Source organism: Ambystoma mexicanum, chromosome 10, assembly GCF_040938575.1.
Source record: "Ambystoma mexicanum isolate Mex_15411 chromosome 10, UKY_AmexF1_1, whole genome shotgun sequence".
Classification (NCBI taxonomy): Eukaryota; Metazoa; Chordata; class Amphibia; order Caudata; family Ambystomatidae; genus Ambystoma; species Ambystoma mexicanum.
The window spans coordinates 534,699,019-534,725,229 of record NC_090932.1 but is presented as its reverse complement, the minus strand read 5'-3'; the positions used below and the strand labels follow the sequence as shown (position 1 = coordinate 534,725,229).

Sequence of the window (26,211 nt, the reverse complement as noted above, 5' to 3'; positions counted from 1 at the left end):
TTTCAGGGCAGCCCAATCTGACCCACTATACATAAGGGGACATCTCAAACAGGACTCCCTGGTTGTTACAAACACCCGTAAGTGGGCGGGAACACCCTTGTCATCGTCAGAAGCTCCCCCCGACAAGGAGAGCAAGAAGATTTATGGCTTGGGCAGGAAAGTAGCCTCCACTTCCGCCTACTAGGCAAGGATTACAAACTCCACCACCGTGCTGGCTAGTTACAACTGCCATCAATGGGAAGAAGTCGCGGCTCTCGTAGACTCTGCCCCAGAACCCTTAAAAAGCCAATTGGCACGAGTTTCGGCCGAGGGGAGACCCGATTCAGGTTACATTTTAAAATCAACCTTTGATGCCGCGGATAACGCCAGCAGATTAATTGTTGAAAGCATGGTCATCAAGAGGCATGCTTGGCTACGGCAGTCTGGTTTCAAGGCCGAGACCCAAGCATCATTGATAGATAAGCCAGTGGAGCCGGATCTATTGTTTGGAAAGGCGGTCGAGGACGCCCTAAAGAATGCCAAGGACGAGTACGAGACACTCAAGTCACTAGGGCAACTAACCAACAAACCCCCTAACCAGAGAGGGAATGGCAATTTTTTGTCGGCCTCGCGGACAAAACTCCCAAAGAGGCTCTAACTATTCCCAAAGCCAGGGTACTACATGGAACACTAACCAGCAGTCTACCCAGAATTATGGCAGGGGTAACAAAAGGTCGTGGTAGAGGCAGTCCCAATAAAGGAGGGGGCACGCCTCCACCAAAACAGTGATGCTCCGTTCAGGGTCCCTTCTCACGCATCCCCAGTAGGGGGACGCATTTCCATCTTTACCCAAGCTTGGGAAGGGATCACATCAGACAGATGGGTGCTGTCCACAGTGTCCGCAGGATACTGCATAGAACTAGAGCGTCCCCGAAACCACCCTCCACGACAAAGAATACTCTCCTTAGACCACCAGAAGATCCTACTCGAAGAGATCGAAATTCTTCTCGCAAAGGACGCGATAGAACTCGTCCCGGGACACCAGGTAAACAAGGGTATTTATTCAACTTACTTCCTTGTGCCAAAAAAATATTTGACAATGCGCCCAGTATTGGACTTACGGCCTGCAAACAAGTATGTCAAGCCCCAAAAATTTCCCATGACTACTCTCCAAGAGGTAATTCCCCTCCTAAAAAAGGGGGATTACATGGCAACATTGGATATGAAAGATGCCTATTTTCATATTTCCATGTTCCCTGCGCACAGAAAATATCTGCGCTTCAAGGTGGACAGTCGGCACTACCAGTTCAAGGTACTGCCCTTCGGGATAGCCTCGGCTCCAAGGGTATTCACCAAGGTACTGGCGATGGCGGCGGCACACCTACGCAGGGAGGCAATCCCATTGTACCCTTATCTGGACGACTGGTTTATCACGGGGAGACCCCAGTAATTTACAGGACAAACATTCAAGAACTATCGACCTCCTCTTCGAATTGGGCTTCTCCATAAACGAGAAAAAATAAAGTCTGGTGCCCAGCACCTCCAAGCAGTTCCTAGGAGCTGTTCTAAATACTCAAGAGGGGGTTGGCTTTTCCATCAGAGGAAAGAATTCGGAATATACTACTGCAAATTCCGCAATATCAAACCGGTCGCCAGATAACAGTACGCAAAGCAATGCGTTTGCTGGGCATGATGGCGTCATGTATTTACCTGGTCCCCCACGCGCGCCTGCGCATGCGTCCCATGCAAGAATGGTTGGCGAAACTGTGGTCTCAGGCAAGTGGTCAGTGGGACGATCTAGTGGTCGTTTCGCCAACACTTATACAAAGCCTCCACTGGTGGACAAGAGATAATCTATCCAAGGGGAAACCCTTTTACGATCCCGAGATACAGGCGGTAGTCACGACGGACGCATGCCTGTCAGGATGGGGAGCTCACCATCTCCACCACACAGCTCAGGGTCTCTGGTCTCACACAGTGGCCAAGAATCACATCAACCTGCTAGAGCTTCTGGCCGTTTTCAGAGCACTTCAAGCGTTCGAGCCCCACCTATTGAACCTGTCGGTGCAGATCCGGACGGACAGCACGACAGCCATGTTCTACCTGAACAAGCAAGGAGGGACTCGTTCGCCAAATCTGTCCAGACTTGCCCAGAAAATTTGGATATGGGCACTCAGACGGAACATCTTTCTGTCATCTCAACATGTTCCAGGGGATCTCAATTCTCTAGCGGACGCTTTGAGTAGAGATCCCCTTCCGGAGGAACACGAATGGTGTCTACACAGATATCGTAGAAGATCTCTTCTCTCAGTGGGGTTTCCCCACTAAAGACCTATTCGCCACAAGCGAAAACATACAGTGCCCAGGATTAGCATCCAGGTTTCCCCAACCAGACTCCCTGGGGAACGCCCTGTGGATGAACTGGTCAGGATGTTTGCGTACGCTTTTCCACCAACTCCTCATCAGGAAGGTGGTGAACAAGATGAACAGAGTAGATGACGCTCGTCCTAGTTGCTCCCATGTGGGCGAGACAACCGTGGTTTCCACACCTACGCAGACTCTTGGTGTGCAATCCCATTAAACTCCCGGGCTGGTACAACCTTTTGTCCCAGCACCAAGGTCAGAAGGTGCATCCTCAACCCAACTCCATGAACCTAGCAGCATGGCTCCTGAGGTCATAGAGTTTGGACATCTCAATTTACCACAGAGGTGTATGGACATCCTAAAAGAGTCTAGGAAACCGAACACGAGGCATTGCTACTTCAACAAATGGAAGAGATTCGTTATCTGGTACCAGTATAAACCAATCAACCCAGTTAATTGCACTCCTTCCACAATCGTGACATACAAGCTCCACCTGCTGGACGCAGGGCTGGTTTTCAACTCACTAAAGGTACACCTGTCAGCGTACACCACCTCACATAGCAAGGTGTCGTGGTGGAAGGTACCGGTGGTTAAAGCCTTCATGGAGGGAGTAAAGAGACTTCATCCTCCTATATCTAACCCACCACCAGGATGGGACCTGAACGTGGTGCTATCTAAACTCATGGGCCCCCATTCAAGCCCATGCATAAGACAAGTCTCAAACACCTGACCTATAAGACTGCCTTCTTAGTAGCCATTACATCCATAAGAAGGGTCAGTGAAATTCACGCTCTCAGTGCAGGATCCTTTCTTTACTATTCATAAGGATAAGCTGGTTTTACGGACACACCCTACGCTCTCACCTAAGTTTATTTCCAAATTCCATGTAAACCAGTCCATCGAGCTTCCGGCTTTCTTCCAAAACCCACAAAGCTCGGCTGAGGTGAAACTACACACCCTAAATGTGCGTAGGGCGGTCCTTTACTACGTAAACAAGACCAGACCGCTTAGGAAAACAGATCAACTGTTTGCCTCCGTAGCCACAGGCAAAGAGGGAGATTGCGTCTCTAAGGGTGCCATCTCCAAGTGGATTGTCAACTGTATCCAGTTATGTTACTCTTTCTAACAAAACTTTGCCTTTTACGCCCAGAGCCCACTCAACAAGAGGCATTGGGGCCACTCTGGCTTTCATTGCAAATGTTCCCATTGACACCATTTGCAAAGCAGCTACTTGGAGCTCTATTCACACTTTTACTCAGCACTACTGCATTGACACCCATTCCAAGACAGATACTCAAGTGGGACAAGCGGTTCTAAGACATTTATTTGCTCATGACCCTTCTCAAATCCCACCTCCTTCTAACACTGCTCGCTAATCTATGCACAGCATGTGATCTAAGCAGATTCCACAAGCCTCAGAAGGGATACATTACTCACCGTAATCGTATTTCTGATGCTTGTATCTGCTTAGATTCACATGCGACCCACCCTTCATCCCCTCTGAGAGAAGACGCATGGATGCTTATAGTCTTATCTTATCTATCTTCTATCTGCTTGGATCATATGTACTCAAGCTACTCCTCTTGCTACCTCATGTCAGAAAAAATACAATCTGAGGGTCCTAGACGCGTGAGGGATCATGGGTACAGTGGACGTGACACTAGGGATAGTATTACTGGCACGCCCTGTGTCGACGCCCAATTTTCGAGTTTTGAAAAACAAACTGTAATACTCCGCAGCTTCCACTAGATGTCGGCCTATGCACAGCATGTGAATCGAAGCAGATACAAGCATCAGAAATACTATTACGGTGAGTAATGTATCCCATATATATATTACACTTTGTAGATTCTGAGGTTTGTAGAAAGGAAATCTTAAGGGAAGGATAAAGGTTAAACAGGTTCTCAGAGCATGTGAGCACTTACATCTTCCAATGAAGTCTAGACAAAAACCTTTCCCAGCAATAATAGTTAAAAACCAAGTTCTCACCTCTGAGGGACAGTAAATATCAAAGTCAAATGGACTAGAAGAGTCTGCAGAGAGCCAGGTCAGCCAAAGTCAATTGGAGCAAAGTATATGGAGCTGAGGCACTTCGTATTTAATAAAAGTCTTGCACAAAGTTAATTTGTTGAAGTAAAACCACTGTTGGGTCGCAAGCTGTTACACTTGTGAAGAATAGAGCAGAAATCAACTCTAGAAAAGCAGCTACTGCAAGTCTACACTAAGAAAGAGCAAGCTACAGACACTGGGGTAAGTACCCCAAGTCAGAACAGTATCTTTGGTTAGAAGAAGAGGGTCCAGCTGGCTTCTGCAGCAATGCAAATTGATAGAGATCCCTCTTATCTGGTAGCCACAGGCCTCTGGCATGGAGAAGTCCGGTCTGGGCTCCCCAGCCCTCCAGGGAAGTGTCTGTGGTGACCGTCTCTTGGTATGGGGGACTCGGGAATTCCATGCCCCCACCACCTTATTGCTTGAAGAACTCCTCGTTGAGCATAGTCCTATGTGCGAAGCTTCCGGACACCTGGACTCACCCAGAGTCCAGGAACTCCTGAAGGGGCCACATCCGCAACCAGCAGAGCCTAATCTGGTATATACACACCATCATGTTGAGCAACGACTTGATGGTCAGCACCGTGGCCATCATCAGTGCCAACAGCCATTGCACCTTGCCCAAAATGGCCGCTTTTCTCTCTTCTGAGGGGGCTGCCAGGCAGGAGACCGTGTTGAGCCAGGACCCCAGGAACAGAGCGTTCTGCGATGGAATCAAGCAGGACCTTGGATAGTTCAACGAGAACCTCAGATCCGTCAGCAGCCATGTTAGGGAGAATTCTCAGAAATATTCTAATTCCCTCCACCTTAGAGACCCCCAGCAGGATTTTGAGGACTCATTTTTTTTAACCTGGAGAGACTGAGACCCTTTTTCCCACTCTCTCATGTATTTTAATGGGATTTTGAAACCTGTGTTTGTTTTGGTTGTGGAGTCTGACAAGCGCCATAGGCATAATCTTTTACATTTTGTCACAAAGCACCTTCAGTGCAGTGGCACAGGGAAGCCTTTCATATTTCCCAAAGGTTTAAATACCTTCTCTTGGCTAAACTACTGTTTTCAAGAGCAGTAAAGTCAAACTGACTTTACTTACACTTTCTAGACCCAACACACACTATTTTACAATAGGGTGCTGGAGGGGTTACCTAGTGTCCCCTTTGTCTAGCTTCTCATGTAATATTTTTATATTACCGTTTCCTCACTGAATGGCTGGTGGCAGCGGTTTAATTTTAACGACCGTAGTGTGCTTTTACCGCTGGCTGCGTTCACAGCTGCAGTAAAGCACCCAAGGGTGCCATTTTTGTCAAAATGGCACTGCTCTTTTTTCGCCATTTCTTTGTGGGAAGGTCCTTCTTGAGATTTACTTTGCGCACCAAACCAGGTTTAGTCCCATTGTTCGCTTTGCCTTTGGGGGAGATTCACAAATGAAGCCCGCCTTTGGCTTCAGGGTGTCTGAGGTGGGCAAGAAGTGATGGAGGTGCCCGAAACTCAATGTGCTTGATCTCCTAGGAGACACAAAGGCACTCTGTGCTGATTGTCTGGCTGACTGTCCGGCAAGGACAGCCACCCTACTGGGCGAGTGACAGCTAGTCTGGAATGAATGGGAGAGAACTGAATAAAAGCAGAGTCCTTTGGCTTGGAAGGCAGAGTCGACCACTGGACGAAGGAACCAAAGAAAAGCTTGAAGAGGACGCCTGCTACAACTCCTGGACTGCCCGGTGAAGCACTGCTACATTGACTACTTGCCAAGTTCGCATCGACGGAGAAGCCCCTGCAAGGACGACTTCCCCCTTTTGAGTTGGTGGGACCAATCCACTCCAAAGTAAGCGACTTGGACACCCAACTCCGAGCTGGTTGAATTTCCTCAGAGTTACTGCAGGAAACCGTATAGCCAGGGAGAGAGACACCAGATCGTGTGTGTTACTTTTAAGCTGGCGCAAAGCTTTTGGAAGATCCTCCGGACTCCCAAGAAGCAGGACTGACCAAGCCTTAACCCTCAGCCGAGTGCAGGACCCCAGAAGCCAGGAAAGTCCACCTTGACAGCCAGGAACCACACTTATTGCTATTTGCTGTATCGCAAGGAGCTGAAATGCGAAACAGCCACTGAAAGTGAAGTTTGCCAGTTGCCGATTTTGATAGTCGCAGTGCAGGAGTCCCCCGACATCCTCCCTCTTGTCCCCAAGACTGAGGCCCAGGAATAGGGATATCTTTTGAGCTGCACAGGAACAGAGGTCATCAGCTGCATCTTTACTAAGGTACTGTAAAATTAGTCTGAGAACTTACCTCTTACTGTAGAAGTGCTTGAAACTTTCACAAGTCTATTAAACTTGTAGCCCTACAATTGATTCTTCTTTTTTTATCAAAGACTCATAAGAACTTGTGCGAAGACTTTTCCATTTACTTACCTGAAGTGCTGCATCCTAAAGACTTTTGTCCATTGACTTTGGCTTAGCTCATTGAATTGTAATACTCTTCTAATTGCTATCTGAAAGTTTTTGCCCTGCTTATGGATATTTGTAATGTCTTGTGTTCTAATAACCTTTGCATTTTACCAACTTTATAAGAATGTTCTGAATGCCAACAGTAAGATATTAATGTCCCCATCACCCTTGTTACTGAAGTTACCTGTGGGTGTAGGTTGTCTGTGGGCCATCCCAAAAGGTGTTTGTCTGATTCAGTGTACAGTATTGAAGTGTATTTGTGTATTACTAGTATATTGCTCAGTTCTAAAGAAGGCTTTATAACTGACTGATAAATAAATTAATAAGTGTTTATGCAAGAAACCTTGAGTGTAAGAGTTTATTTGAATACCTATACTTGTGAATCTTTAACTCTACTACAGCTCACATTTCCCCTCTTGAGATAAGCCTGGCTGCTCAACACGCTAACAAAACTGTGTAGTACAAGCTTATACCAACGGTGTAGTCCTTGTTGTTTGTAGTGTTCGCAGAGGGTACTGCATTCAAACTTTGCCTACCAGTGATATTGAAAACTGCACACTTTTTACTTCTTTGATATGTGTAAGTGCCAACCCCACCATGGAACACGCTGTGCTCAAGAACTTCTTTGAGAATTATAAGATTTGGATTTGACACTAGTCCCTTTTTCCATAATTCTATACCTCTTGTTAGGCTATTCAAATCATACAAATATCCTGAAGAGCAATTGATGAACTACACCTCTTAAATTCCTGGGTTTTTTAATCCTATTTAATCCATACACCGATCCCTTATGGCAGAGTAAAGGCTAGTGTAATTCGCAAAAGCATCAAATGGAACCTAGATGTCTTGGCTGATTCTAGAGTGCTATCGGACCACAATTAAAAGAATTAAATCTTTGCCTGTCAGTTTTTGTTAGGCAAAGGTTGTATGCAGTACCCTTTGGGACGACTACACACAACTATGATTACAGGTGTAAGCAAAACCAACCTTTGGTATAAATCTTTACTACAGCTTTTGGTAGCGTAGCTGAGCAGCCAGGCTTATCTCAAGAGGCAATGTGAGCTGTAAGGATGTTACACAGAGGTCTACAATCGCAGGTTTTTAAATAAACTCTTACACTCAAGGTTTATTTGTTAAATACTTATTCATTTATTGAGCTGTCAGTTATAAAACATTCATAAGAAGGAGGCAATATAATCGCTCAAATATACTTCAGTACTGTACACTCTAAGTTTCTGAGGCATTCAGAATACTTTGAAGGAGCAGCAAAAAGGCAAAGGTTATCAGAACATGGAAAGAATACAATTATTTCTTGCAGATATTTTGAGTTCACCGGAAGAGTCAATTCAATAGGCTAGTCCAAAGTCATTGGGCTAAAGTCTTGGATAGGATAAAGCAGTTCTAGTAGATACACGGAAAAGTCTCTGCCAAAGTTCTCAGGAATAGTTAGTAAAAAGAAGAATCATATGTTGGGTCACAAGCTGATTCGGCCTGTGAGTTGGGAAAGTTTCAAGCACTCTTGCTGCGAGAGATATGTACTCTGTCTGGCTGGTTTTGCAGTACCTTTACAAATGAACGCAAAGATGCAGCTGGTGACCTCTGTTCCTGGCAGTTCCTGCAGATCTCGCTGTTCCTGGTCCTCAGTCATGGGGACAAGAGGGAGGATGTCGGGTGACTCCTGCACTGCACTGGGACTAGGGGTGTCATGGTATTAGTTTTATGACGGTACGATAACCTTCTTGCCAAATGACGGTATATCATGGTTATCGCGGTATAGCAGGTGGAGTTAACAAATCTTAACAAATATTTTCTAAAAGGTCATAAATTGTCAGATTTATCATCACAAACAAAACCAGGCACCCTGGCCCAGAATTGGGCTTTTCAACATAATTTCCACTGAAATGCCACCCCTTGCTTCCACCAAACACAAACACACATGTGGAGAGGAGGAGGGGGGGGAGCCCTGCTGTGACTGGCAAAGCAAACTGAATAGCTTTTCTTAAGTGGTCATTTAGGCTTTTAGCTCACTCACTGGCTACTGGTGAAGATGAACATGTTGCCATCTTTATAACCTGCATGCCACAGATCAATGAAGGCTGATGGTATTATACGCTTGTGCGCATAAACACACGCATGCTCTCTTTACGTTACAGCCTTTAGTTTACTTGCGGGCCAAAAGGTGTTCAGTAATCACGGACATGTTACCCTTTGGTATGGCAGCAGGGAATACCCACAGAGATGAGTGAAATTCGCAGTGACACTTATTATATGTAAATTCAATGATAGAACCAGGGAAATCCCCCCATTGTCATATGTTTAGCAAATATTATCCATTATAAATATAGAAACCCCAAAGCGCCAACCCAAAGTAAACCCTTTTCCTTCTTGGCACTGTATTTATTCTTCCTATTGCTAACATATTGATTTTGTGTCAGGCACGTGTGGTTTATGGAATGGCATTAAAAACTGCTCCAACTGAAACTACTTGGCAGATGGCACATCCAACAGTGCAAGGCAAGACCAAGACTACGTCACTCACTGCAGCCTTTCCAAATCAGATTGAAAAGCACACTTAACGGTATAAACGGTATACCGGTATAAACAATGTGACGGTTATTATTGTTCAATTGATTGGTTCACGGTATCTTTAACGGTATACCGTTATACCCCTAACTGGGACTGGTCAAAAGCAGGCAACTGGCAAATTTTCAATTCCGATAGCTGTATCAGCACACAAGCTAGTCTCCCTCTCCCTGGTTATTTGGTTTCCTGCAGCACTCTGAGGAAAATACAACCAGCTCAGAGAATGGTATCCAGGTGGCTTAGTGCCTTGTTGATTGGTCCAGGGTTTCTCTGTCGAGATGAACTTGGCGATTCGGACTTAGAGCAGGGTTTCACTAGGCAAACCAACGGTCCAGGAGTTGCAGCAGCCGCCCTCTTCAAGCTCGTCTTGGGTTCTTTCGTTCCAGTGGTCGACTCTGCCTTCCAAACCAAGAGACTCGCCTTTTATTCACTTCTCTCCCATCCATTCCTGCCTACCTGTCACTCACCCAGCAGGTTGGCTATCCTTGCCGGACAGTCAGCCTGCTAATCACCACAGAGTGCATTTGGGTCTACTAGGAGACTAAGCACAGGGAGTTTCGGGCACCTCCCTCACTTCCTGCCCACCTCAGACACTCGGGCGCCAGAGGTGGTCTTGACTCCTGAAGCCCACCAAAGGCGAATGAACAAAGAAACCAAACCTGGTTTGGCACGCAGAGCAAAACTCTAGAAGGACCTTTCCACAAAGAAATGGTGAAAAAACTCCAGGACCTGTTTTAACAGAGCGGGCTCAGACGGCATCTTGAAGAACATGGCTCCTGCAAATTAATGCTACAGGTGTTAGCGGTTGGGAAAAATCATGTGTTTGTTGTAAAACCACTGCCACCAGCCATTTTGAGAGGAAATGGTAGCATTTGACTGCTACATGAGTATCTAGACACAGGGGGGATACTAAGTAACCCCTCCAGCACTAGTAAGATAGGGTGTGCTGGGTCTAGGAATTTGGAAAGACTTTTGAAGTCAATTTCACTTTACTTTCTCTGGGAAACAGTAGTTCATCCCAGAGAAGGTATTTAAACCTTGGGAAAGTCTCAGGGTGCTGTGTGACACAAATGAAAAGATGCCTATGGAGTTGTTTAAACTCCATAATTCAAAAAGAAACAAACACAGAAAAAACCTTTATTTCAAAGTACAAAGTCCCAAAGTTCAGCAAAAGAGCTGGGGGTCTCTTAGGTAGAGAGAAATGATCACGTTTTTGAAAATCCTACCTTTCAGATTTCAATGATCAAAGTTGTTTTTTTTACACCCTGAGATTGGTGGACGTGTGGTGACGTAACGGAGATCCTAAAATCCTTTTAACTTTTCCTTTATCATAAGGGCATAGTAGATCCAACGATGTGTGCTGCAAAAGCCTCCCATTTCAAGAATGTGATACTCAAACCATGTGAATCTTTGACTTGGGAATGACTTGGTTTCCATTAAAAGGTCACTAATTGATCAGCATGAAAATATTGTCTATGCAAAATGTTGCAACTGAAAGGCAACCATTTCATCCACATATCAAATCAATGTTTCTCTAGTTCTGCAGATGTGGGCTCCACACGCCTGTTTGATTTAGAACTCTGTATTTCAGTTAACCGGATCAAGGAGCAATACAAGGTATCTGTGAGAATCCCTCCGGACACTGAGAAGAGCAACCTGGTCCGTATTGAGGGGGACCCGCAAGGGGTTCTGCAGGCCAAGGCAGAGCTGTTGGAACTCGCATCGCGTATGGTGAGTGTCTTGGAGCATGCTAAAGTGAAACTGTAAAACTTTAGCCAGTTAGGTATCGCCTATAGTTTGTTGCAAGAAATGCAACATCTCGTAAACTCACCAGCAGCCCATTCCTTTGTCAGGCTTCTTTTGACTGGTGGGGCAGCGGGACCTTTCCTATAAATCAGTTCAGTAAGTGCTTTGACTTCTCAAAACTGTTTCTGCTGCTCCTCCAGCCCGCCTTGGTGCTTCACAGTGAAGAGGTAGTTAGTGGATAGCTGAGAAATATTTGCAGTCAGCTGTCTGCAATGCCTGTATAATGTACGGTAGTGGAGAGGTGTCCATTTACCCTGCAATGTTGACCAAATCCCATGAAGTTGAACCTTGAATAGTTTTTCCACCTTTTCAATTTCTAGGAGAACGAACGCACCAAAGATTTAATAATTGAACAGAAATACCATCGAACTATAATTGGACAGAAAGGAGAGCGAGTCCGGGAAATCCGCGATAAATTCCCTGAGGTAAGTCATCTGGATTCTAGTGGGCATTAGAAACATGTTATTGAAATGTTTGTTTTATGTAAGAAAAATAAAAAAAATAAATATATACTTTTTTTTTAGTGTTTTATTTGAGTATGATATGAGAAACAAACGATACGTTTGAGGCTTGCGATTCTGTACTTTCTTATGGTTTGCTTAGATTGCCATCTTTTGGTTGGTGGAAGAGTATAACATGTTTTTCGGTTAAAGGGCATCGATTTGAGCAGGGCTGCAATCTTGGGTAAGATTTTCATAGCCATGATAAATCTTCCTTTTCTGTGTAAACCCCAGAACGGTTTGCTTTTACTAGTGGATTATTTTTCCTTGAACCTCTGTGTGGCAACAGAATCTTTTACTCTTTTAATGTGTCATTTTTACGGCTCTATAGTGTCTTTTAAAAGTGATCCTCTGACAACTTTTTGGCAATAAGTGCCTATAGTTGCTGGGTTGCCCTAGGGGCTCCCCTTTTAACTTTCTCTGGCTAAACTTGGGGGAACTACAGTTCGCAAGGGTAGGATGGATTTTCTTTTATCCCTTTTACATTGTTTTAGATGAGACCAGCACCCCCCACCTTGTGAGGAGTGCTGGAGCGATACCGAGTATCCCCTTTCTCATTTTAAATATAACATTTATACTACAAGGACAAACTTACCTTTAATAGCTGGTGGCAGTGAGCATTTGTGTTCGGTGCACCTTGACCGCGGGCTGTTTACACAGCCCAGTAAAGGCACCCATAGGTGCTCATTTTACCAAAAGGGCCCCTGTCTTGTTTCGCCACTTCAGAATTCCTTGTCCTTTCTTGTTCCTTCTGCTGACATCCAGGGCGGGAAATCCATTTGTATTAACTTTATGTTCAGCGGGAATCCTGTGGATTCCCTGCCCAGGCTCCAGAGTATCAGTGAATGCAGGAGGCGAGGGTGGAGTCCAAAACTCTGCAGCCATTTGTCTTCCAGCCTGACTGCAAGACTCCAGTTCAAACTGTAAGGCTGGCTGTCCTGAAAGGATTGCCTTTACCCACCCCAAGTTTGAATGTTGTCAAGGCTGTTTGGCTGGGTTCCTGCATAAAAGTCCGATCCTGTAAGCTGAAGACGTAGTCGACCACTGGAAGGAAACCCGAAGAGAATGTTGAAGAAAACGCTGCTGAGACGATTTCTTGCGACTGGAGAGCCTGCTGTGTAACCGGAGCCTGCTGTAGACCTTCCTTCCAATCGTCCTGGGGACTCTGAAAACGACAACCCCAGAGCCTGGCGAGAACCTGCATTTTGTGCCATCCCACGTTGTACTGCGACCTTGCAGGCTGCAATAACCCAATACCCTTGGACCTCTAGCCATTGTGTGGTGCACGCTCTTCCAAATCTCGCTGAAACTTCGTGGGCATCCTGCTGGAAGATTCCCGTCCGAAAAGTCCTCTCACCAGAGGGCTGGCCCCTGCAAACGACGAGAATCCGACCAGCGATCTTCTGTGCTCATGAAAAGGCCCCAAATTAACAAAGCCGCATCAAGCTGCGACAAAACACTTGCCTGGAGTTTTTCCGTTATCCCTGCTGCAAAAGTCATTCCAAGTCCTGTCTTCTTGACAAAGGAATCCATCAACTGGATGTTTGGCTGCAGATCCTGAAGTCTTCCTGCTGCAACTCTACTCTTCTTCTGTGCTGAGGTACTGTGTTGGCTGGGGTATTTTACCTACTTTAAGCCTTTGTGATTTCTGTATAGCTTTGGGGTCATTTATGTGATTGGGAGGCTGCCTCATCCAGTTCACCCAGGCCCACTGCGGAATCCTCCTAGGGTGTCGTCTTCTCTGTAGTGCCTGGACCCTAAACTAACTTTAAAGTGAAATACTTGTTTGAACAGTCTTCCTCTCGAACTCTGACTTTGCCTACAGCTGGCACCTAGACCACTAGCGTCCCTCTGTTGCCTCTGATTGAACTCATGCTATAGAGTAAGGGAAGGAATGGATAAGAAAAGGTTCTGCCTTGAAAAGAATAACTAATGTGCAAAAGTTACTTGGTTGTAAAAGAAGTTGGTTGGGAACTGTAACTCTAGTTAACAGTTACAAAAGTTACTGTTTACCTTTAGAAATGGTCTGCCACTCTGAAAAGTATTTGTAATGTCTTTCTTTCCTTAGAAACTGTTTTTGCCATTCTAACAGAGTAGATGCAAGGTTATATTACTCACCTGCGATTTGGTTGTACCTGTTCCCAAAAGTAATGCTGCTCGTTGAACTTGACTATTCCTGTTGGGATAAATGAATGTGTGTCCCCAGCTCGGTCTTGCATCCCCTGAATTTCTGTTGACCTGTCCAGACTAAATCTGCCTTAGGCTGTACCTACCTAGAATAACCTTTAGTCATTCATAAAGAGTAACATTTGGTTTTGCTTTCTCTGGTCTGTTTTAGACGGACACAAAATGAGTCTTAGGTTTACACCTGCCTTTTAAGTTGCTGATTACCTTGAGTTAGCTGTGTGCCATCCTAAAATGAGTTACAAGAGTTCTTGCTCATCTCATTTTGTGTTTCACCGATCTCAAAAAGCCCCTGTAATAGTATATTACACCCTTAGGTTTTACTCACCTATTATAACTGTGTGTTATCACAAATGTTATTGTAGGTTTTTAACTGTTCCTGGAATAATTGTACCATTATTCTGAAAAGTATATTGTCCAGTTGATTTACTATGTAATTTCCTTACTGAGCATCATGGTATAAATGCTAGGGTTTACTACCCTTAGATTACTGAAAGTTATCTAAAAAGTAACTTTCAGTTTGACTCCCCTAGAACTCATTAGTTGTTCAAAATGAGGTTCAATGCTTTGGTCTATGTATCTCCAAGCATAGTGTTGTGTTTTTCTATAATGTGTTTGTGATCTGTGATAGTACTCATTTCCTCCATGATTTATCTGGGCCTACTTGTATGTAAATAAACAGTTTATTTTTTACAATATATACTGTTTGTGTTTCTTTGGACCATATGTATTACAATTTCTTTGTACTGATTCTACAGCCCTCTCTCCCTCCTAAGGTAAGCCTGGCTGCTCTGTCTACGCTACAATGAACTCTGGTGATGCAGACTTATACTAAGAGTCGAGTCTTGTACTGTCTCAATTGAATGGTTTTACTAAGCCCTTAATTGGATTTCATGAAAACTGTCCTAACATACAACGCTACCTCTACCCTACCCTACATATACGTTACCCATGATGCTTTTAAGTGTTGATGTCCTTGGATTGTTTTTCTGGCATCCGTGCCTTTGTGTGAGTGACGGCTATTGTTGATGTACTGAAAAAGTTGACCCAGTCCCGGAAACATTAATGCATTTGCCAATAACTATACTGTTGCATCCACCACCCCACTACCCATACCCCATACCACCAACCCAAGCACAACCAGTGCACAGTAGGGACAGGAGGGGGTATGGCTGTAAAGGTTTTTTAACGGAATTCCTTTCTTTTCCCCTTTATCCTCAGCCTTGCCGGGCCACGATATGCTACTTAGTATTCGCATGTTAATTTCCTTCACGTCCCTTCTCCTCCTCGACGTGGTGCCATCCTGGACAATGTCTCCAGGGGGATGGCAGCGTTTCTTTTTTTTTGGTGTGGGATGTGTGAACCCCCAAACTTTGTGCTTTTCTTTCACACTGACCTGACCTTTTACAGTGAAGTGAAGCCTTCAGCTTCACTCCACTGGGCTTTTGCTCACATGTTCAGGGGAAACTGACTAGTCTGTCAGGCAGTTGGTACTGGTGTTTCCCTTAGTCCTTTGACTTTTCTGCTTTTTCTGATGACTTTGTATCATTGCACAATGCATCTTCCAATGCAGTGCATTGGGGTTTCTTTTTGTATGACCCTAGACTACACTCAAAGGGATTGTTTGGTTACCTAAGGTGTGCCTAAGGACAAACTGGTGGCAGCAGCTACCTTTTCTTACTTTTTACAGTGGTTTTTTTTTTTTTGTTTTAACCTTACCACGTTCACTGTGTTTAGCTACTAACTGTTGCTAGTGTCCCAATATGGCCGTGCCACAAGTCTTTTTTTGTTTGTTCCTTGGCCAGCTCGTCCCTTGCTCTTATTCCTGCCCTGCCAGGTCAGGAATTTCCTTATATGGTTATGCACTTGCACAGGAAAGGCTTGCTTTTCACACGCTAGTGTATACCGTGGGGTCCCAGGAAGTGGACTGGGACTGTCTGGTCCCAATCCACATACTGGTACCTGAGAGTATGAAGTGCATTCTTGCCTGAAACCCACAGTGTCCCCCGATTGGACCACTGCTGGTGAGCATATTTGGGGCAGATCTTGCCATTGGAGTGCTCAGTATAATCACTCATTTGACTTTGGAATAAGGTGTCCTGCAGCCGTTCCAGTAGATCCTAAGGGGAGCCAAGTATACTGTCGTACCTGTGAAGACCATGGAAGACCCGTGGATGATCCCTGAAGAGGCCTGGCGATCAAATCTGGTTTGAGTCCCAGTGGAGCCCTGTCTGGCTACTGAGCTCTGAAGATCCTTGTCTGTGTTTGAACCTTCTGGTCTGGTAAGAATAACTGGTCTCAGCGTCTTCTGTTACCCAAGCATGTGGGAGCCCGCTGAAGTGTGCTTGGACCACCCAGTGGACTGACAAGGTCCAGATTGGGCTACTGCGACAGAGGGACCTTCGCTTTCCGAGTTTGGGCCGGAACTCCAGGGGCCTTCAGCTTGTGTGACAAGTGTCTTCCTGCAAACCTTCAGCTCCTTGCCTTCAACGGGTCCTGAGTTAGGAGGCTTTCTTGGAACGCGACAACAGTGACGCCTGGTGTCTCTGCAACGGTGACCATTCCTGTAATCTGCTTTCCCGTGCCCTTAGGGGTGCTGCAGCAGTGGTTCTTACATTGTTTGTTCTAAGAGGTTGTATAAAGCTTACATCCACAACCGGAACGCTTCTTGCACTCTCAGCATCTGGGCACCAGTGACTGGAACCAATGGCTGGAAAACATACGTCTGGGACCCGCCAAGTCTGAAGAGAAATCAGAGCATGCATGGTAAATTGTAGCGATACTTAGCAGCCCCCCTATCTCCACCCATGTAAAGTTGCTAAAAGCCCTCTGAAAGCTGTGAACTGTTTTATTCACTAGAATACTAATTTATCTAACTTTTGGACCCTCTGCACATCCTCACAACCCCTATCCCCTCTCCTAATTCTTCCCCAACTCATAAACCTCTGGAAAACATTGAACTTTTGGGTACATGGACCCATACAACTTAAGGTTGGACTTCTAAAGTTAGGATTGCAACTCGGGTGGACAGTTGGTGCTAAACTAATCACTTGCCTTACTTTACAGGTATTGGGGAGGAGGGGGTGGTATGTTTTATTTTGCACCAACTACAGTAACTGTATTTCCGTTGCTTGTGTAATCTGCTTGGATCACATGCTGTGCATAGGCCGACATCTAGTGGAAGTGGCAGAGTATTACAGTTGTTTTCGAAATTCGAAAAGGGACGTCGACGGGGCGTGTCAGTAATACTATCCCTAGTGTGACGTCCGCTGTACCCATGATCCCTCACGCGTCGAGGTTCCTCAGATTGTTTTTTCCCACCATCGTGAGCGGTTGCATATAAGCGGAGTGCATTTTCGGCTTACGCCATTGACAACGTTTAATATTAGTTTCTTTCTGTCCTTTATTGACACCGTGCATTGACGCTGTGCCCCGACGCGGCAAAGACTTCAAGAAAGGACAGGACTGACCATCAAATGGAGATCTCGACGGAACCACCCGGCCTCGGATGTCCCACAGGGCCTAGGCCTTACAGTATGGAGAGTGGGGGGGTAGTCATAACAACCTGTATTTTCCCACCCCTTCCCTGGGTCACGCGACTGCCTACCCCAATTTGGAACGTACGCCATTTAAATTCTGCCCATCCTGCAATAAAAAGTACACGTGGGTCAACAAGCACAGGGGTGTAACCTTTGCTTGAATTGGGACCACGACGAGGCTAATTTTCGGGCCTGTAAACTGCTCCGACCCAAGACCTTCAAAGATAGGACGAAACGCTGGGCCCATCACGCCATGCAGGCCGAGGCCGCCATGGACGTCGAAGGAGCTTCCAGCGATGGGGAACCTCTGCGTTCTCCAGTGCAAGCCCCCGACCCTAGCAGACAGGCCGGCGGTACTGTTGTGAGGATGACAACCCGCGGCTAAGGTACCACACTCCCCCACACCAAGCACCTACCCCGTGGCAACGTGAGTTTCACACGCCGAGAGCCGATGTCTAATGGCAAATCTTCCGATTCACGGTCCTCTGGGCACCCCGAGCAGCTGCCTCATGACAAGCCCGGTAAGTCAAAAAATGCTGGACCTAAAACTCCCTCTTCTGACGTCGAAGGAGGCCGCACAAGCTGTTCCCGAAGTCGACACTTGACCCACACCCCGGGAAAAGCCCAGGGAGTTGGGACTGTCCCGTCCAGTGGAGAAACATCTCCCCAAGGCTCCTACTACGGTCTCTAGCTCTAAAAAGTCAGCTTCTAAGAGCAAAGATCATAGGGAGAAACATAAATCCAGGGATTCCTCTCACAAAGACGGGAACTAAAACGGGCAAGATAAAAGGGACAAACCTACGGAAGAGCCGGAACCTGATGGATTCCAACACAGGACATCCCTGATCCTATAGAGGAGGATGAGCCTAATCCTATCATAGAAAAGGAGGAGTTATACAGTAGCCTCTCTACCCCTGTCTCTACCCACCCAGGGATTATCCCCAGTTCCACAGACTGGTCTGGCCAGGATATAGCTAGGGTTCTCCAGCATGGGGTCTGGCATGGATTCACATGCTCATGAATATTCGCCGTCGTCAGGATGGGAATCCTCGGTAAAGAAAAAATCAGTATCAGTTTCGTTTCTGATCTGTCTGTCTTAGTAGTAACCAATCACTGATCTCTGGGTCATACTGCCCACAGCCTGTCCTATCCCTAAGCCCCTCCACTGGCAGCCATCCTCAGAATTTTACCGCACGTTCAAGTGTTGGGAGTCCTCGTGCTTTAGCTCTCGAGCTTGCTGCGTTTTCACACTTTTTTCAAAGAGATTTTTCTCATTTTTCAGTTAAACAGAGCCTCAAGCACCACTGTTTCTCCATCCGATCAACGGGGACCCGTTTTGGATTTTCTATGCCCCTCAATGGTGAAGTTTTCATCGAGTTACGCTTCTTGGAGGAGTCCAGAAGTTTCTGAGGTCTACCCGGACATGGCCCAGGAGAAGGGAAGCTCGACGCCCGGAAAGCTGTTCGGGGTTTGTCCTGGATGCCAGCTACAGAATGTGTTCAAGGAGGACGAGCATTCGAAATGCCTCTACTTCCTTCATGAGGACAAAACGCACATGGAGAAGGGTTGTTTTTTTGCGAGAACATGTCGGAGCGGACCATGAAGGCTCGACATCTTCGCCTCCAACTGGCTGGAAGGGAAGAGCCCGTCAGGTGAGAAGAAGTCCGAGCGGTCTTCTAAGTCCTGTGAGGGCGCCCCAGCGACGGGGGCCCAACAGAAGGCAAAGCACTGCGAGTCCGCGGGCACAGGGAGCGCTGAACGGTCGGGCTCCTCGGCTGCCAGGCAGGGTGCATCCTCTCCGGCGCCATCAACCACGAGCCAACGCTCTGGCTCGGGGAAGAGGAAAGCCGAGAACCCGGCGAAGCTTCTGGAGAGGCCCCGTTCGGGCTCAAAGGATCCAGCCGAGGGGGAGCGAGGCGGTGACCCTCCCCCCAAGGTGAAGGCCACATGCCCACAGAAGGTGGTGAAAGCATTGATTCACCCAGCTAAGGCCTCTATTGAGGAAGTCGCGGCGGCCCTGACGCAGCCTGTGGTGGCTACATCAGTGGAGGCGACCTCTGAGCCCAGAGGTTCCCTGCCACCGTGGAGGGAAGCCTCTTTCAGGCCCATCGAGGACCCCTGTGAAGACCCTGGCGGAAAAAGAGGGGGGGGGGGCGGTGGCCATCGTGGATACGGACACAGCCTCCGAGGAGGAGCTGGTTGAAGTCTTAGAGGGCCTCGACAAGGGCGTTGAGGCCCGGTCCCACGGGAAGGATCCTGACGAAGAGGACGACGAGTGCGATGGCGGTGCAGGCGAGGTTCCAAGTCAACCGTCGCACCCATTGCTTCCGAAGCCGCAGGACAACTCGGCAGCCATTTTGTTGGCAATACAATCCTTATGTACGGAGATAAGGACGAGATTGCCCCTACCACCAACGGAGGAGCCGGAGCCAGGCCCGACGGAGGAGCCAGAACCAGACCCATCGGGAAGTCCCCCCAAGCAAGAGGAGACGGACCCATCCAGCCCCCCCCTTTCAGCCCTATCGGCCTGCTCAACCTTTGCCCCCGTCCCCTGCCCCTGGGGATGACACAGGAACGGACACTGCCACGACGGGCACGGATGACTAAGGCAGTGACGACGGATCGCCCATCGCCCCCAACTCGGGCCTCCCCGCCCGACGAGATTGGGTCCTTCCACGCTATGAATGCCAGGGCATCCGAGCTTTTCCAGCTCTGCCCCGAAGAGAAGGAGGGGTTCCTTTACCAACGGCGCAAGGCCAAGAGGAAGACGGTCCTCGCCGTGCCTCTGCTGGATGACATCTGGGACTCGAGACTCGCCCTTCTCAAGAACCAGTCTACGACGCCTAAGAGGGATCGGTATGAGAAGAAGTACCGGGTCCCCGACGCGGCCCCCCTGTGCCTTAGGGTGCAACCGACCCCTGACACGGTCGTCTCAGCGGCGGCCAAGAAGAAAGCTTGGGGGGGGGGTCATCGGCCTCAACATCAACTTCCCCGCCGGACGGTGAAGGAAAGAAGCTGGATGCGATGGGACGACGAGTTATCTTGTTGGTGGCAACATAGATTAAGGCGGCCAACGCCCTTGCGATCGTGGCCCGCTACGACGGGGAATTGTGTTACAAGATCGCCCCCCCCTGTTGGACTTCCTACCGGACGACAAGAGGGCGGAGGCCCTGGAGATCTTGCAGGAAGGTGAGGTGGCGTCGGACCACGCCATAATGGTGGCAACGGACATTGCCAACACTGGTTTCCGCCAGCTAGGCAACAGTGTTTGCCTTAGACGGCGAGGGTGGCTCAAGGCGACGGAATTCCGCCTGGAGGTACAAACCAAGGTGTTGGACATACCCTTCGACGGGAACAACCTGTTTGGGAAAACAGTGGATGAGTCCCTCCAAGCCATCAAGGCGGACACAGACGGCTCGGGCCCTAGGAGTTCTCCAGCAACGACGGCTGTCCTTTCGGAACTCCGGAGGCAAGCAAGGTGCCTCCAAGGGATTCGGCGGTGGCTCCTCTACGTACCGCCAGGCGGCCCGCTCCTCGTCGAAGAAGCTTATAGGGGACGAGGCAAGTCTGGTGGATCCCGCCGTCGTTGCCAGGGAGGCCAAGGCGGCAAAGTGTCCTCCAAGCAAGACTGAACCGACCGTGGCGTCAGGCCCCCACCGAAGCACCCCGGTGGGAGGCTGGCTGGCGAAGTTCGTCAGCGTGTGGGAGTCCATCTCCACCGACCGTTGGGTGCTGGACGCTCTGGCCCAGGGGCATGCCCTTGAGTTTAAAAAAGTGCCCCTGCATTCCTCCCGTGGCCAGGAAGGAAAACCACGTCCCTCAACTACTACTGGAGGTAAGGGCGATGCTCAGAAAGATGCCATCGAGCTCGTCCCGAAGAGGCTCCGGAGTTTACTCAAGGTACTTCTTCGTGAAAAAGAAGACCGGAGGTTGGCGGCCCATTCTGGACCTGCGACAACTGAACAAGTACATCAAGGCACAGAAGTTCCGGATGGTCACCCTCCATCACATGCTGGGACAGCTGGAGGAGGTCGATTTCCGGTCGTCGTTGGATTTGGAGGATGCATACTTCCACATCCCTATTCTAAAAAGACAACGAAAGTTCCTCAGGTTCGTGGTCCAAGGAAGGCACTACCAGTTCAAGACCCTCCCTTTCAGATTGAAGTCGGTACCCAGGGTTTTCATCAAGTGCTTCGCACCAGTTGTGGCGCGGCTTCGCTTACAGGGGATCCACGTCTACCCCTACCTGGACGATTGGCTCATGCGTGCAGGGACAAGGGAGCTCGCCGTAGAACACACAGCGAAGACCGTCCAACTGCTCACGGACCTGGGGTTCTCCATCAACTTCCTGAAATCCCACCTGGTCCCCTCGCAAGTCGCACTGTTTCTGGGAGCCAAGCTCGACACAGTGGCGCGTCTGGCCTCGCCGTCGGAGGAAAGGACAAATGCCATCCTGGGCAAGGTGCAGCGTCTGCTGGCCACGGACGTGGCCAGGGTGAGCTAATAAGTTCCTCCTCGGGATGATGTCCTCTTGCATATATCTTGTGCGTCTGTGCAGGCTTCGGATGTGTCCTCTACAGGAGTTTGACGCCCGCTGGATCCAAGCGACAGGCAGCTTCGAGGACAGGATCCCTCTCAACAAGACCTTCCGACGAGCGATCCGGTGGTGGGGCACCCACGCTCCTCGGGCGGCAGGGACAGACTTTCAGACCCCGGCCCACCAGGTAACGATGACGACGGATGCCTCTCTGGAGGGGTGGGGAGCGCACACTGGAGATCTTCACGCAAGAGGCCTCTTTCTCTCAGAGGAGAAGCCGCTCCACATCAACATCCTGGAGCTCCGTGCAGTTTTCTGGGCTCTCGGGTCCTTTCTCCCGTCCCTCAAGGGCAAGGTGGTGAGGATCTTCACCGACAACACCACCACGATGTTCTACATTCGGAAGCAGGGCGGAACCAGATCCCCTGCGCTATCCAAGGAAGCCCAAGATCTGTGCCACTGGGCCGTTGCCCAGGGGATGTTTCTGGTGGCGGTTCATCTGGCAGGGATAAAAAACACCATCGCCTACTCACTCAGCAGGGAGCTGTGCTCGTGCCACGAGTGGGAACTACGCCAGGATCAAGTGGATCGACTTTCAGCGATCGGGCAAACCCCAGATCGACCTGTTTGCGACTGCGATGAACTCCAAATGCCAGAGGTTCGCCAGCAGGTTTCCCCTGCCGAGGAGCATGGGCGATGCCTTCTCGTTCCCCTGGGACGGCCTGTTCCTATATGCGTTCCCTCCGTTGCCGTTGCTGCTCCGACTCATCAACCTGCTCAAGAGGTCCCGGTGCTAGATGATCCTCGTCGCACCGGCCTGGCCGAGGCAGATCTGGTTCCCGCACCTTCTGGACTTGTCAGCGTCCCCAACGGTCAAGCTGCCGACGGATGCAGATCATCTTTTCAGAGAAGGAGGCGCCATCCTTCATCACGACCCAGAGTTGCTGAACTTGCAGGCCTGGCTCCTGCAGTGCTAGAGTTTGGAGGTTACGATATCTCGGCTGACTGCAGAGAGGTTCTTGCAAAGGCCAGGGCGTCCTCAACTCAAGTGCTACGGACATAAATGGAAGAGGTTCTCTGTCTGGTGCCATGCACAGAAGATCAACCCTCTACGGATTACGGCACCTCAAGTGCTACCATACCTACTGTCGCTGGCCAAGACTGGACTAGCTCATGCTTCCATCAAGATACATCTGGCGGCGATCTCCCGATACACCAGAACTACAGGACGGCCGTCCTTGTGGTCTCATCGACTGGTGAAGGAATTTATGAAAGGATTGTTCCGATCGTTCCTGCCGGTGAAGGCTCCAGCCCCGCCGTGGGAGCTCAACGTGGTGCTGAACAGGCTCATGGGGCCACCATTCGAGCCTTTGCATTCGGCTCTGTTGAAGTTCCTGTCGTGGAAGACAGTGTTCCTTGTGGCCATCGCCTCCGCACAACGCGTGGGAAAGATTCAGGCCCTATCCTGCAAAGCCCCATACTTTTCACGATACGAGGGTGGTGCTGAGGACGCACCCCTCCTTCATGCCCAATGTGCTGTCGGACTTCATCTTAACGAGCCCTTGGTGTTACCAGTTTTCTTCCCGTCGCCTTCGTCGTCGGCCGAGAGGACTTTGGACTCGCTGGAAGTAGCTAGAGCGCTTAAGTTCTACGTGGATCGAAGAGTTTTCGGAAGACCTCACAGCTGTTTGTGAACTTTGGACCTGTGAACCAGGGGAAGGCTCTCTCGAAGGCTTCCATTTCCAGATCGCTCTCCGGCTGCATCATGCACTGTCACCGGTTGGCAAACTGACCGTTGCCTGGCCGTCCGAGAGCCCATTCAACCCGTTTGATCGCTGCTACTACGGCATTCCTGTCTGGTGTGCCCCTGCTGGACATCTGCAGGGCTGCTACGTGGAGGTCGACACACACCTTCACGAGATTCTACTGCGTCGACCGGGATTCCAGGGAGGAGTCCAGAGTCGGCTAAGCAGTGCTGCGCAACCTGTTTGCCTGAAGGTGGGCCTGGTGGGGAGGTAAGAGTTGCTTAATGTTGAGTTTATGTAATGCTTAATGTTGAGCCTTTTTGCCACCTCCCGTGGTTGTGCATGTGTGTACTGCTATGTATTCTTATATTCATGAGCATGTGAATCCATGCCAGACCCCATGCTGGACAAGGAACAGGTTACTTACCTGTAACTGTTGTTCTCCAGCATGGGTCTGGCATGGATTCACATGCGAACCCTCCCTCCTGCCAGGGGAGGGGCTTAGGGAGAGGACAGTCATTGACTGTGGCAGTATGACCCAGAGATCAGTGATTGGTTACTACTAAGAAAGACAGATCAGAAACGAAACTGATAATTATTTTTTTCTTTACCGAGGATTCCCAGCCTGACGACAGGGAATATTCATGCGCATGTGACTCCATGCCAGACCCATGCTGGAGAACAACAGTTACAGGTAAGTAACTTGTTCCTTATGAAACGTATAACCTTTCTTACAAATTTTTTCGAAGAACACCCCTGTTTAACGACATACTTCTCAGGGCTGCTTAACATTTTGGTATCGACACAGGGTCGGTACAGAGAAGGATTCAACCTTCTCTAGAAATGCCTAATCAGACTAGGCCGGTAAACCCTAGAATCGAAAAGCTTTTCTGCCCAGCACCTTCTGACGCTTTGTATATAAGGGGCCAATTTACACCAGACTCTCCAGTAATTACCATTACCCGGAAGAGAGCGGGTACCCCCTTGGCATCATCCGAAGCTCCTCTGGACAAGGAGAGTAAAAAACGGTATACAATGGGAAGTAAAATGGCATCTTCGGCGGCTTATCGGGCACAAATTGCTAATAACTGCACCTTGCTAGCAAGCTATGACTGTACTAAGTGAGATGAAGTTACGGCCCTTGCAGAATCAGTGCCGGGACCACTCAAATCTAAGCTCTCCCTTATGGCTGCTGAAGGAAGAGCAACAGCAAACTTCCTACTCGAGAACAATTCCGATGCAGCAGATCACGCTGGACACGTTATTGCTGAGTCCACCATCCTCAAACGCCATGCCTGGCTTAGGCAGTCTGGATTCAAATTGGAGACAAGGGTTACCCTGCTCAACAATCCTGTTGAGCCTAATGTTTTATTTGGAAAGGCAGTTGAGGACGCGCTGAAGTCCGCCAAGGACGAATACGAAACACTAGTCTCTTGGCCAACTAACAAACAAGCCAAAGAGGAGCAATCATTTTCACTGTTGTCGTGGACAAAATGCACAGAGGCACCGGCTATAGTCAAAGCCTGGGTTCCTCATGGAACAATAACCAACAGGCATCCCAGGGCACAGCGCTGAGGTCGCAGAAAGGGCAGAGGTTCCCCCACCAGAGGTGGAGGAACACCCTCCAAGCAATGACACCCACTACTAGTCCCCTCCCATGCCACCCCAGTCAGGGGACAAATTTCATACTTCACCCACGCATGGGAGGGTATAACATCAGTGGGTGTTATCGACGGTAGCGGGAGGTTACTGTATAGAATGCCAGGGGATCCCATCAAACCCCCCCCACCCCTCCCGCACTCCTGAAAAGACTGTCTAGAGAGTAACAACTCATCTTGGTGGAGGAAGTCGAAGCTCTACTCCCCAAGGACGCCAATCGAAATCGCGCTGTACGAGGTAAACAAGGGTATTTATTCAACGTACTTCCTTGTTCCAAAGAAAGATCTGACCATGCGCCCGGTATTAGACCTGCGCCCTGCAAACAAATTTGTCAAGCCACAAAAATTCTGCATGACAACGCTACAAGAAGTAATCCCTCTGTTAAAACGGGGGGGATTACATGGCAACATTGGACATGAAAGATGCTTATTTTCATATTTCAGTGTTCCCAGCGCACAGAAGATTCTTGCGATTCAATGTAGCAGACCAGCACTACCAGTTCAAAGTGCTGCCCTTCGGGATAGCCTCGGTTAACCAAGGTACGGGCAGTGGTGGCGGCGCACCTTTGCAGGGAGTCAATCCCAGTGTACCACTACCTCGACGACTGGCTGATCACGGGCGAATCCTACCTTCGAAGGGATTGTCGTCCGACGTATTCCTTATCTTAGATATCTCTTTCCAACTTTGCTGGCCTCGGAACATTTTTCTCGAGAGGGCGCTGCGCGTCGACGGCCGCCGAGTCGATGTCCCTCGACAGCCGCCATATCGACGTCAGCCTGCCTATAAAGGCCGCGTGCAGCGTCCGTTGCTCAGTTCCGTTTTTCTGC

At 48.7% G+C, this 26,211-nt stretch overlaps 1 protein-coding gene across 2 annotated transcripts in view; it reads left to right on the top strand.

Moving 5' to 3' along the window:
- Window positions 1-26,211, top strand: part of HDLBP (high density lipoprotein binding protein) — an 829,415-nt gene that overhangs the window by 393,818 nt on the left and 409,386 nt on the right. For both annotated transcript variants that reach the window (XM_069618106.1, XM_069618107.1), the window contains exons 12-13: window positions 11,006-11,145; window positions 11,541-11,645. In XM_069618106.1, the coding sequence (XP_069474207.1) occupies window positions 11,006-11,145; window positions 11,541-11,645 (245 nt within the window). The remainder of the gene's footprint in view (window positions 1-11,005; window positions 11,146-11,540; window positions 11,646-26,211) is intronic.